General features: G+C 37.2%; 1 protein-coding gene across 1 annotated transcript; it reads left to right on the top strand.

The window, feature by feature from the left end:
* The first annotated feature begins 15 nt into the window (after positions 1-15).
* Positions 16-7,607, top strand: LOC107757385 (galectin-4-like). Its single transcript, XM_016574844.1, has 15 exons — positions 16-114; positions 204-317; positions 443-559; positions 797-885; positions 979-1,177; positions 1,276-1,389; positions 1,475-1,591; positions 2,160-2,248; positions 4,357-4,555; positions 4,648-4,761; positions 4,879-4,995; positions 5,744-5,832; positions 6,132-6,330; positions 6,560-6,673; positions 6,775-7,607. Exons 1-15 carry the CDS (start codon positions 82-84, stop codon positions 6,781-6,783), a joined length of 1,713 nt encoding a protein of 570 aa, XP_016430330.1. The 5' UTR covers positions 16-81; the 3' UTR covers positions 6,784-7,607.
* Positions 7,608-13,879: the final 6,272 nt, after the last annotated feature.

The raw sequence follows: 13,879 nt of genomic DNA, 5'->3' as shown, positions 1-13,879 counted from the left end.
ATGAACAGTGTGATAAATGGAAATTTGGGAACTGAAGAAAGTGTCACTGACAACTCCTTTAAAAAAGGACAACCTTTTGAGATGTTCACTGTCATCAAATCTGAAGGATATCAGGTACATGTTTTGAGAACGAGACTCACCACACTGCTAAAAGGAAGCTAGGATCTTGTCTTCACACGGGTTGTGTTGCTTTGGTTCATCAGGTGTATGTGAATGGTAAAGAGCTGTACACATTCAAGCATCGTATACCACTGGAAAAAGTGTCAACGTTAAATATCAGTGGAGATGTTGCTGTGACCGTTTCTGGTTTCATACAAGTAAGTTATTTTCTTCTTCAGCTAAAGCAATGTTGCAGCATGAATGATATTGTCACAGAATCCAGTGAGAATGGCTTGGAGGGTGAAGAGTTTTCCAAAGTCACTTTTCTGTGTTCCCTCATTAGAACTGGAGCACATCTGTATTTCCTACAAAAGTTACAACAAAAATCACCAATCTGGGAAGCTCACATGGGGAACTTTCCACCATACAATCAGAGATCTTGCAGCCAGTCCAAAACCCTGTGAGTGTCTGGTCTTTTCTAGTGACATCCGAAAGCACAATAAGGTGCTAGCACTTGATGAAACAGCAGTGTATGAGAACTGTTTCAACAAATAGCAATTGACTCACCACGTTTTCAAGATTGTGATGTCCACTTTAAATATCGTTGAAATTCCATATTTTTATTTGTCGAGTTCAAAACCTGCCATAAAAATCGTATTAATATACGCAGATGCCTATTTCCCTGTGCTTACTGCAGAACCTTCCTTATGTGGGCCAAATTTCTGGAGGACTGAAAGAAGGCACGGCCTTGTACTTACAGGGAGTTTTTCCTACTAATGCTGACCAGTAAGGAATCTTAATATATTTTTGGACAATTTGAAAAAAATGCACAAAAAGCTATTGTATTCGGTGCTTAAACACATTTCAACTTCTATACAGGTTTGAATTAAATTTCAAGACTGGGCCATCTGAAAATGATGACATTGCTTTTCACTTCAATGCTCGAATGGACCGGAAGGTGGTCATGAACAGCTTCAGGAACAGAGGATGGGAGGCAGAGGAAAGTGTCTCTGACAACCCCTTTAAAAAGGGACAACCTTTTGAGATGTTTATTGTTGTCAAGTCTGAAGGATACGTTGTAAGTACTATGAGAATCGATACTCACAGTAACTCACATTACCCCCAAAAAAGCTAGGACCTTGTCCTCACATGGGTTGTGTTGCTTTGGTTCATCAGGTTTATGTGAATGGTAAAGAGCTGTACACATTCAAGCACCGTATACCGCTGGAAAAAGTGTCAATGTTAAATATCAGTGGCAATGTTGCTGTGAATCTTTTTGGGTTCATACAAGTAAGTAACATTTTCTGCATTAATAGAATCTATTGAGAATGACATAAAAAGTAAAGAGCTTTTTGAATACTTTCTCTCACTGTAGAACTGGAGCAAATCCTCATTTGTTACTAAAGTCACATCAAGATCTACACATCTGGGCAGCTCACGCTGGGACCTTTCCACCATACAGTCAGAGGTCTTAAGGCCCGTCCAAAACCTTGTGAGTAACTAATTCTTTCCTGTGATATCTCACTGCATAATAAAATGCTAACATTTAAAAGAGGTAGTCCACCCAAAAATGAAAATTCTATTATCATTTACTCATCCTCATATTGTTACAATGCCATGAGACTGATCTTTTATCTGTGGAATATAATTTTTTGTTTTATTTTGTCTTTCCAAACCATATATCAATAGGATCCAATGTTGTTTTGGACCCCTTTGACATTCAATGTAATGATAAAATAATCAAATCATTATTTAGTATATATTCTGTTGTTTTCCACAAAAGACAGTCATACAGTTTCAGAATAACATGAGTATGAGAATAAGATGACAAACTTATATATTTGTTTGAACTATCTCTTAATGAAACTTACTGTATTATATAAACATAATACAATGGTATCAACCAAAAGCAATTTCTTTGACATACTTTCAATTTGCGGTACCCCCTTTAAACAACAAAAAAAACAAAGTATTTCAAATTCCGTTTAATTGAGTTTGTCCCCTGCCACAACATTCTGATTCATATAAGACTGAAATCTATTTTATTGTGTTTACTACAGACTATTCCTTATATGGGCCCAATTTCAGGAGGACTGAGAGAAGGCATGGCCTTGTACTTGCAGGGAGTTGTTCCTGCTAATGCTGACCGGTAAGCTAGTATTCATTTGGCTGTGTTTATGCAACCAAATACAAAATTAATTCAATACTATAGTTCAGGCAGGAATAGTCCACATTCTCCGATTTGCACTGACATATGCTTAGGTAATGCCAACCATTCGGGGTGTGACGAGATCTCGTACCACGAGATCTTGCAATATTAAAATGTGATGAGATTTCTCATTGAGGTGAAAAGCTGTCTCACGATATTGCCATGATGATCAGTGTGAGGGTGAAATTAGCATAGAATATGCCACCGCTACGTTTACATTACATTACTCCACTGGCATTTAGATTTTTATAGAAATAAAAACCATTTCATTCAGTTGGATAACAGTCGCTTGAATTCTAAACTGACAGCGTCTGCTCTGCTCATCCAGCACGAGCTGCAGAGTTGCACACAGTTCACCAGGAATCAGAGTTCACTGATGACTGATAAGACCATGGCGTAGGATTCATTGCGCAACAGAGCCTGTAATCGTCTGACAAATGTCTCATATTGTAAAATGCACGCTCAGCACTGCCACTCCCTATACACAGAGTACGTGTGATCACAAGTTCAAAAGCGAAAGTAAAACGTGAGCACGCATTCAAAAAAGATTTCAATTCCTCGCATTTTGAGAGCGGCTCCCTGATTAGACTACATACAGTATGTCCAAATATCAAACTTATCTTATGCTGTACTGTGTAGAAGTACCATCTCTTAGCTCTGTATCATGCTTGAAAAAAATGTGGTCTCTATTTGCACTTTGAATATTTAAAGAGTAATTTGATTATGGTTGCATGGTTCTGACACAGCGATAAGCCTGTGTGTGAACTGATATTAGGCTAATATTGTAGACCTACCGATGTGTTGGGTTTTGCTCAATATGATGTTAAGAGGCAGATCAGTGGGCTTGCTGCGGTTGAATATCTAAATAAGAGACGTCCTCACTCTCAGACGAAATCTAAAATACTATGTGGAAGACACAAAATAATAAAAAAAATTAAATATGACCGCGTGGTGAACCTATGAACCAAACTCTTATTTAAACACGGTACTATGTACCCATGCTGTGTACACATATCTATCCTTACATGTACAATTTTGGCTGTATTATTTGTGTCCCCTTAAAAATTGCTCTTGAGAAATTTTATGTTTATCGTCCCCCTCTACTGTTAGATTAAATTTACGCCCTTGCCCCTATTATTAGTGGAGTACCTCAGGGCTCTATTCTGGGCCCACTTCTTTTTAACCTATATATGCGTCCTCTGGGGGATATCATTAGGAAGCATAATGTTTCATTTATATGCAGACGATACTCAGTTGTACCTGCCACTAAACGCTGGCGATTCCATTCAACCATTATTGGAATGTATCTGTGATTTTAAGAAATGTTTATCAAATGACTTTCCCCAACTTAATGAGGACAAATCAGAAACAATTATTTTTGGTCCCCCAAAATTAAGGAGTGGTCTCATTAAGGAGCTTGGCAATCATTTCCCCTCAATTTCCTCCCAGCTTAGGAACCTTGGTGTTATCCTGGACTTATGGAATAATGTTTATCCAAACAAATCAATTCTGTTGTTAAGAACAGTTTTTATCAACTGCGGATTATTTCCAAACTTTCCAAATACCGTTTTTGTCTTTTCAAGGTTTGGAGAAGGTTATTCATGCTTTTATTACTTAACATATAGATTATTGTAATTCACTGTATTTGGGTCTTCCTCAGTCATCACTTGCATGCCTCCAGATGGTACAAAATGCAGCTGCAAGGCTGTTGACCATGTTATCCCAGTTTTAGCTTCGCTTCATTGGCTCCCAGTCCATTTTAGAATTCCTAATGATCAAGCTCCACTCTATCTTAAAGACCTTCTTACTCCTCTCACGTCTACCAGACTTTTAAGATCTCCTGACAGGGCTCTTTTATCTGTCCCTCATTCCCGTTTAAAAACTAAGGGAGATAGTTGGTTCCCCCTTGCACCTTCTATTACCATTTTTAAATCAAGGTTGAAAACGTATCTACTCTTTCATTGTGGACCAATATCTCCAATCTCAGTTTATCATAATGTAGAGAAACCAGTCATTGTCTAGATTATGATGTCTCAACTTCAATGCAGGTTTAGGATAAATTTCAAGACTGGGCCAACTGACAAGCATGAAACTGCTTTCCACTTCAACCCTCGAATGGGCTCAAAGGTGGTCATGAACAGCTTCAGCACTGGAAAATGGGAAACTGAGGAAAGTTTCTCCGACAACCCCTTTAAAAAGGGGGAAGATTTTGATATGTTCTTTGTTGTCAAATCTGAAGGATATCAGGTATGTGTTTTGAGACACAAAACTTGCAGTACACACCTAAAAGGGAGCTAGGACCTTGTCTTCACACGGGTTGTGTTGCTTCGATTCATCAGGTGCACGTGAATGGCAAAGAACTGTACACATTCAAGCACCGTATAGCGCTGGAGAAAGTGAAAATGTTAAATATCAATGGAGATGTTGTCGTGAACCTTTTTGGCTTAATTCATGTAAGTTACATTATCATGTGGCAAAATTGCAGCAAGACTGATACTGTGTCAGAACTATTAAGAATGACATGGAAATTAAAGACCTTTCTAAATAAAGCTCTCTTGTTCCCTCAATAGAACTGGAGCAAATCTTCATTTGTTACTGCTGTCAAGTCAAGAACTGCATATCTGGGCAGCTCACATGGGGAACTTTCCACAATAAAGTCAGAGATCTTACAGCCCATACAAAATCCTGTGAGTAACCGATCCTTTAAGCCCTACTTCATTTTTGTATGTGTACACATGCTCTAGAAAGCTTAATCTTTGTCCAGCATCCGCTGTATTGTTCTCCAAAAGTTATGACCGATAAAAATTTATTTGTACTGTTTCAAACTGAAGTTGCAGCTCTTTCATATCCCCCTTACACAAGCGCTTGTCTCTGCTATTTTGTTGTTGTTCTATTTCTTTATTTTCATTTTCTACATGAAACAACAGCCCGGGCCAGTGTTGCCACCTTGTGGAACAACTGAATAGTGCAAAACTAGGTCAATGTGCATGTGCGACTTGCACATACAAAGTACACACGGTTATAAAAATCGTATGGTTAAAAAAAAATCGGATGGATACGCGCATACTATTTTGGTATGGAATTTGCATTAATGTACACAAAAAATGCAAGCATTTAAAGAGATTGTCGACTTAAAAACTCTGTCATTTACTCTCCCTCATGTTATTTCAAAGCCATATGAATCTCATTTTCATAAAAACAGTTCTTTAGTATATCTTTTGTTGTTTGTTTTCACAAAACAAAGAAAGTCAATCACCGTGAGTAAATGACAGAACTGTCATTCTTGGGTGAACTATTATTCATTTAATGAAACAGTGGTGCATGAAAACTCTGATGAGCACTTTAACTATCACTGTATTTCAAATTTCCATCTTAACGAATCTAAACCCTGCCTCAAGATTAGGACTGATGCATATTTTCTTGTGTTTACTGCAGACTCTTCCTTATGTGGCCCCGATTCCAGGAGGACTGAGAGAAGGCATGGCCTTGTACTTGCAGGGAGTCGTTCCCACTAATGCTGACCGGTAACTAATCCTCCAATATGCACTGAATTAGGCTTAAGTAACGGCAACTACCACATGACAAGATAAATGTTGCAGTTAATAGTCACAGTACAATATAACTCAATGCATCACAATATTATTATTATAATAATACTGGACCAAACATGCAAGAGAGACCCAGCCTTGCACTAAATTAATGTTAAATAACATGTGCTCTGTTGTAGTTCTTTTATTTCACTTCTCAGTTCATCATGAGGTTGGTGAGATGAGCAATTATTCTGATTCTGATCATTTAACATAATGCCTCTACGTCCATGCAGGTTTTCCATAAATTTCAAGATTGGGCCAACTGACAAGCATGACATTGCTTTCCACTTCAGTCCTCGAATGGACCGGAAGGTGGCCATGAACAGCTTCAGGAACGGAAAATGGGGAGCCGAGGAAAGTGTCTCTGACAACCCCTTTAAAAAGGGAGAAGCTTTCGAGATGTTCTTTGTCGTCAAATCTGAAGGATATCAGGTATGTGTCACAACTTTATCAGCACTCTAAAAAGAGCTAAGAACCAGTTTCCTGATGAGCTTTTTGCATATGATTTGTTGACATGTCTAGTGAATACAACATTTTTTTTATCATATTATATTATAATCAGATTTCAAAGGTTTTTTGCAACTGCCAAATGGTGATGTGACCATAATGTTAAGCTAATATTTGTTAAATTGTACTTGTAATGCGGTTTTGGTTTGGTTAGGTACGTATAAAAGGCGAACAGCACAGCATGTTCAAGCACCGCATCCCTCTGGAAAAAGTAACTACAATCAACATTTACGGAAATGTCTCCATCAGCTTCCTTGGTTTTGTCACGGTGAGCGATATCGGCCCGCTTTTTCTTTCTAAATACACTGAAGATACACACATAAAAATGCCAAGCTTTTAAAAGCTTATAACTTTCCTTTGTTTTTACAGGGAATGTGAATAGGAGCATTTCTGCGACTCACACTATATTAAAGCACTCTCAGAGAATGATGTGAAAGTCACGCATGTCCTCAACCTGATATTAACACATTTACATTTACATTTATTCATTTAGCAGACACTTTTATCCAAAGCGACTTCCAGTATATCACTGATTTCAATCTAATCCATTACCACAAATCAAGGTCACTGCTTTTATGGCAAATAAATAAAACAGCAAATAAATAAATAAAACCAGCCTTTGTAAACCACACTGCTCTATGTTTTGGGTCACCATACGGATATATAGACATCTGTAATGCATTTTATGTTTTGAAAAAGGGTCTACTTTGAAACATAAGCAAACTGAAGTCTAATAGCAATGTGAGGAGATTTTTAGAGAAGCTGATGATTGCGTGACTCTTTTTGGCAAACTGTCCTAAAAGTAAACCTTGAGATTTACAGAGAAAACAACAATAGCTTTTCAGTTAATTTTTAAACATTTAAAATGTATTTCTCCCAAAGGCAAATATCCCTTAGTTAGTTTTAGAAACAGATTTCACAATCAATCTAGCTCAAAAAAATATGTATTCAAATGTTTTCAGTTGTTTCATAAATGGCCACAAGGTGGATCTGTTTCTACAGCATTACAGCAGTGAACTGTACACCCATGTCATCAGTAGACCTTTGTCTGAAAGCAATAATGAACTGAATACAATGTGCTTATTGTTATTATTACCCACTATAACTATCATTACCAAAATACAAAGAATGATTCTTCTAGAAATATGTCACTATATCCGTGTAGAATTGTGTGCCAAATAAATTTGACTGGTGTTTAAGTATTTGTTCTTTTTCTCTCTGTCTGGACTTTTAGTTATTGTAGAGTGAGTTAATTATCTCACAGCATTTAGTGAATGATTTGACATCAACACACTGCAGATTTATTCGGGGCGCATGAACTGAAAATACAAATACAATGTAAAGGAAATTTGGCTCATTAAGGCTACATATTATCCAAGCAATCTTCATGAAGAAATATAATATAGCTATACGGGAGGTAGTGAAACCCCAATGATCCATGTTTCCTCTCATTATGCAGCACTCTGGTTTTCTCACTCTCTCTTGGGCTTTCTCTAATGTGATAACACCTATGCACTGCGAGAACTATTATATCAGTGTTGCACAGCCAGGAGAGTGGATCATTAGTAATCCGTTTCTTCAAGAAGAGAGAGCTCTGCTGTGATAACGGGACAGATAGAGAAAGTGGAAAAACACTCAGATTCAGTCCGCTCGTTAGCAGCGACCGTGACGTAGCTGTGAAGATGATGTAACGAGTCTGCAGTAAATAACGTCTACCTGGTGCTTTGCACTGCCTACGAATCGCCAGGTCTTTGGTCATGCAAATCACACCAACCATAATGTATGTAATTGCTATATTTCATAACTACAGCTCAGATCATAAGTTTACAACCTAATGGAGAATCTGCAAGACATATATCTGGAAACAAGAGGGACTATAAAACATTTTATATCAATACTGCCCTGAAGAAGCTCGTATTGAAACATGTTGGCATTTACATCATATGTATGAATTAACATTAATCTAGAGTAATGCTTTACAATAAGGTTCCATTTTTTTTAACATTAGTCGTCAGTTAACGTGAACTAACATTGAAAAATACTTCAAAGCATTGATTAGTTGATGTTCATTTCAACACTTACTTAAAATCCGTAGTTGTACTAGTTAATATTACTGAGCTAATATTAACTTGCAATGAACAGCTGTATTTGCATTAACAAATGTTAACAAAGACAAATAAAACACTGTAATACATGCATTGCTCATTGTTAGTTAATGTTAGTTAATGCATTAACTAATAGGTCCTTATTGTAAAGTGTTGCCGAAAATGCTGTAAAATGTGCAGTTCATTGTTAGTTTATGATATAATGCATTAACTACAGCAAAAAGTGGTATGTTAAAGAGTCATTTCTATCTGATTTTACTCATAAACATTAGTTTTGCTGATATAAATTAATGTATATAGAGTGGTTCAGTGATATTAAATAATATCTTTGACCAGTTAATTTATATATTACTGTCTGTTTTAGTGTAATGAATTGAATCTTACCCTTCTTAAGGACAGTACTAAAGAAAAACACAAGTTTATGATCTGTCCTACTTTTAAAATGCTACACATCTTATAGCTTCAGCAAGGCGTATATAAACTATGAGTATAAATATATGCTTGTAAAGTAATGTCACGCTACTGTCCGCTCTCAGTCTGTTTCCGTATCCTGCAGCATAAAACAGTATCTAAAAGCAAACACTGTTGGGCCAAAGTTCAAGGTTCGAGTCTTGCCTACTGTAAGAAGTCTGATTTATCCTGGAGTTAAAGTGTGATAGGATTGACTGTCTCTCTGCAGCTGTGTGTGTGTGTGTGTGTCTGTGTGTGTGTGTCTGTGTGTGTCAAACATTCTCTTTCTGAAGAAGTCTAATCACAAACACTATTGTAAAGAGTAATGATTTGTAGCTTCATTCTAAAATTAATGCTGCTGCATGCTTACAGTTTTTTACGATTGCTTACACACTAAAATTAAACTTTTCCAACAATTAGCAAAACCTTACACTCAAGGAGCAAAACACAAGGCTAGATTTGCACAACTGTAAGCACATTGTCAGCTTCACACTATTTGCAAAACAGTATGTTTACTGTAGTATTTTCTGTACAATATTGTCAGTTTTTTTCAGATTATTTTTTATGTTTGTTGTTGTTGTTGTTTACTGTAATTGTAACCTGTACTGGATACAGTATTTTACGTTTGTCTGTTGTTTGCTGAGCTAACAGTGTTATGCACACTACTGTAGTAGCATGACAACTGGGACATGTTTTGTTGTGATTCTCCATGTTGACTGATTTGGGTATATGGAGAGAAATCAATGATATTTTTGTCAGTCTGCAGCATTGGTCTTGTGTAGTGTTTGGTGAACTATTGTATAGTTGCACTTTCTCTGTGTACTTCATTTACAGTACTCTAATCACTGAGAATTAGACTTGCTAAAAGTGTTTTAAGTTAGCAACAGCGGTGTGTAACTGGTTCAAAAAGATTAAAGTCATATGAAATGTGTGTGTTTCGTATGGTAACAAAATATTGTTTTTATAAAGTTGTGTATAGTTGTGACAAAAGTGTTCCATTTTGCAAATTATCTGAAGTGTTGTGCTACTTTGGTGTAGGGTTGTGTTAATTGTGTGTAGTGTTTTGACAAACCGGGCCCTGTTTTCAAAATTGTGCTTAAGCAATCGTAAAAAACTGTAAGTACTTGGAATCATTTTAGAATCAGTGTCATATCTGATAGTGTGTGTGTGTGAGAGAGAGAGAGAAAGAGAGAGAGAGACTATCACACCCAATTTGGCCTGGAAAATAAATGTCTAGCACAAAGACACTGAGATCGCGGAAGGATATGATTGTTTGTGGAAAGATATTACCGAGAGAATAACGCATGTGCCCTTCAGGTGAACTCAGAAATATCGCAATTACGAGTTCCAAGAACATGAATGACCTGGCAAAGTCGTATTTACAGGTGGGAATGTCTGAGTTGTATTTTTTAGATGATAGGATAGAGTGGAGTAAAATGAGCACTGAGGCAAAGGGCAGATTTATTTTCCATAACCACAGCACTTTCATTTTTATCTGAATATTCAGCTGATCCTCGATGCGATCGCGGGCAGAAACATAAAGTCAGCTGTGTCCTAGGTTCATTTTAATGGTTTTAAAATGTTGTGGATTTATGTAGTCGTTAAATTACCAAATATATTTTGAGACACATGTCTCTGGTTTTTGTTCAAAGTAATTCAATAGTCTTAAAGGGGTCATAGGACGCTACATGCACTTTTACAAGTTGTTTGAACTGAAATGTGTGTTGGCAGTGTGTGTACACAACCACCCTATAATGATAAAAATCCACCCCATCAGTCCGCCATTGTTTCACCGCTGGAGCAGATGTAGACAAGAATGACTCCTAACAAGCGACTGAGGTGTTGTTGGATGTAATAATGAACATAGCAGTCGTCATTTACTTCCGACATCTGAGCCGCTGAGATGCAGTGGATTATGTTTGTTTTTGAAGGGAATGCGCCCCCGATCTACATAAATGCGTCTATGTTCGCGCGAATCATTCGTGATCCTGCTTCACCAACAGAAGAAGTGAGTATAATGTTTTGTAATGAATCTTTGCAAATCGCCTTTCCTAATAATGTGCTAATTAGCAAGTTTCACCATGAATGCGGCTAAAGTAAACAGTCTCTCTCGGAAGAAAGGGGCGGGGTCAGCGGAGCTCATTAACATTTAAAGGAACATGCTACAAAAACGGCTTGATCTGAAAAGAGCTGTTTTTGACAGGGTAAAAAAGGTGTTTTTTTTACACTACCATTGAGAAATTTTAACCAAACTATGTTACAGACTTTTCATTAAGACCCTAAAGAATCATATCAACTTGTGGAAAATGGGCATCCTATGACCCCTTTAACTGGAGAATATGGTATTGGAGTAAAAGTGCCCTGATGTTTGGCTAAAGACCCAATAATTGACATCATAATAAATATCTTGCGGCTTTTCCATTTGTTGACATGGTTTGATAATGAAAGGCCTATTTAATATATTTTATTGAGGTGGGTGTCCAAATCTTAAAGGTGTAATGCAGTCCCAGTTTGCAAAGTCCACAGTCTGGATACCAAAAAGGCATCAAACAGCAAGCAACTTAAACCGAGGAGGAAGGAAAGTTCAGTTCTGATAAATGCTGCACTTACTTTTTGATCCTCAAGGTGAGTGAGTTTGGCGGTGTCTAGGTGATGCATTAAACCACTGCCCCAAGAAGGTTTTTGTGAGGACGTTTTGGGTCAGCTATAAAATAACCTCTCTACAGTGGGCTGCTTTCTCAGTGGACTGCAGAAAAATAAAAAGATGACGTAAAATACATTCATACAGGTTGTGGTGGAGGAGAAATCGATTCTCTGGGCTCCAGGAGAGAGAGATACAGCCACAATGAAGCCCATTAGGACACGCACTACGCAACTCAGCATTTTGCCCTGCACCGCTTGGAGTAAAAGCTTTAATGTACACCATTAAGTCATGGTTTGAAGTATTACTGTGCTTTCTCATCTGCTGTCAGACCATCATCAAGCTCACATTTTGTACAGGGTTTGTTTTTTTATCACGCACAGCGGTTTTGATTCATTGTAGGTGATTATCTGTTTATGCAGGAAATTAATCATACATGTGTTAACGTTTACCAACTCGCTTTATAGCACTTTATGAATATGAATGGAGGATGGCAACATATTTTGATATTGGCTGAATCATAATGACAGGAGACCTTTTTACAAGACATTAGTGTTGCATGAGCATAATATAGAACTATTGAGCATATTTTGATCTGGGGTCTCATACTATAAAAATGTCATAATTGGTAACTAAACAACATTTGTTTTCATCCATTGCTTCGTTTTACCTTGACTTTTGATTTAACTGCAACATAACTACTTGTGCAATAGGAAGATCAAAAGACAAGCTACATCACAAATAACAAAGTAACAATATTTTTTGGGTAACTGTTCAAAATATAAAAACAGATGCAATGTGTTTGTTCACATCACGGCTCTCTGGAATACTGGAATGTTTCTGATTCATTGGTGGCAAATTTGACTGTCGTCCAATGCAAACAACAGCTCATATTATGTTTCTTGTAATGGTGCATGTCCATTTATTTATTTATTTGGTATGAGCCATGTATGTAATATGCGGGATTATGCATAAAATAAAAAATAAGCCCAGATGGGTGATAAAGATCTTGTACGAGCCTGCCAAGGTTTACTTTGCAGTTGGTTATTCTTCATTCCTTACATAACCATGTGTGATAAAATACACATTAAGTTCCAGCATTGCTTTGTAAATGTAGTGGGCTAATAGTGTCATCACTCAAACTGAGCTATTATAAACTGTTTATCTATCATAGCATTTATTGAAAGCATGAAAATGTGCAATGCATTTAAAGACTTCTCTGTATAAATGCCATCAGATCTTTCTGCTTCCATATCCTGCGGTCGGTCGCTGACAGAAGAGGAGGCCAGGTGAGCAGAAAGATGGACTTTAATGTACAGTGAACAGAGTAAGAAGACATTAGGATCAATAATGTCAGTTCTGACAAATATCTGAAGCAACACAAGATGAAGAGAGGGTGCAGAAGCCAGAGATGGATGAACTGTGCTCATGCTGCATGAAACGATCGATATATATGTGATCTTTCAGTGGCATTACCGTATTAGACAGTTAACACAATAATATTACATAATATATGAAAAACAAGAGGATGCTAATGACAGAAGTGCAAATATCCGGCTGTTCTTGCCCTGAGGATGCAGCAGACCACAGCTAATAGACTGCCATTCTGTGGGCTGCTGCTTTATGCACGTGTTCAGTAAAGGTTCCTGTAATAGGCTGCCTTAGTTATTATCTCAAGTGATTCAGTCAAAACTCATGAAAAAATGGATGCACATGCATATATCTCCACAGTTGTGCTTTACCGGTTCCCAGATTAGGCTGACCACTGGATTGTACAGTTATAGAAAAAAAAAAAAACTGATGAATTTCCCGTGCATTTATTATCATACTTCAGTGGGGCTGAAATTAGTGTAATTTGGCTGAAAGGCCCAGGCTGTTCTAGATCTAAATGTTGGTAAATGTAATCAAAACCTTTTTTTAAAAAAACTCTGGATTGCATGGTTTCTCTCTGACAGAATTATGATGCATCTAACACAGATATTATCAGTAAGCACTGATTTAGAATTTGTGGGTGTGTACTGTATGTGCAAGAAAAAATCAATCTGTTTACTTCCACCAAAATAGCAAGAAAACTCTATAAACACTCAATTAAAGCAGTCCAATCAGTGAGCTAATGGCCTTTGTGTTGTATAAGCATCAGTGAGAGGGTTTTTCTCATGCTGTCAAACACAGGGAAACTTTTTTCTGTTTCTTTGCCTTTTTCACTAACTCTCTCTCTATCTGCCAGATCTCATCTCTACACAGCTGGGATGTTTATGTGTACACATGTGCATGTGAA

This window comes from Sinocyclocheilus rhinocerous, unplaced genomic scaffold, assembly GCF_001515625.1.
Source record: "Sinocyclocheilus rhinocerous isolate Xijiao unplaced genomic scaffold, SAMN03320098_v1.1 scaffold3032, whole genome shotgun sequence".
NCBI classification, from domain to species: Eukaryota; Metazoa; Chordata; class Actinopteri; order Cypriniformes; family Cyprinidae; genus Sinocyclocheilus; species Sinocyclocheilus rhinocerous.
Note: the sequence above shows the minus strand (reverse complement) of the source record. Positions and strands in the feature narration are given on the sequence as shown.

Excerpts from the sequence above, each read along its gene's own strand:
- LOC107757385 (XM_016574844.1), top strand. The coding sequence starts at position 82 with ATGTTCACTGTCATCAAATCTGAAGGATATCAG. Across the intron at positions 1,390-1,474 it reads ATCTTTTTGGGTTCATACAA|AACTGGAGCAAATCCTCATT; the intron begins GTAAGTAACATT and ends CTCTCACTGTAG. Across the intron at positions 4,762-4,878 it reads ACCTTTTTGGCTTAATTCAT|AACTGGAGCAAATCTTCATT; the intron begins GTAAGTTACATT and ends TTCCCTCAATAG.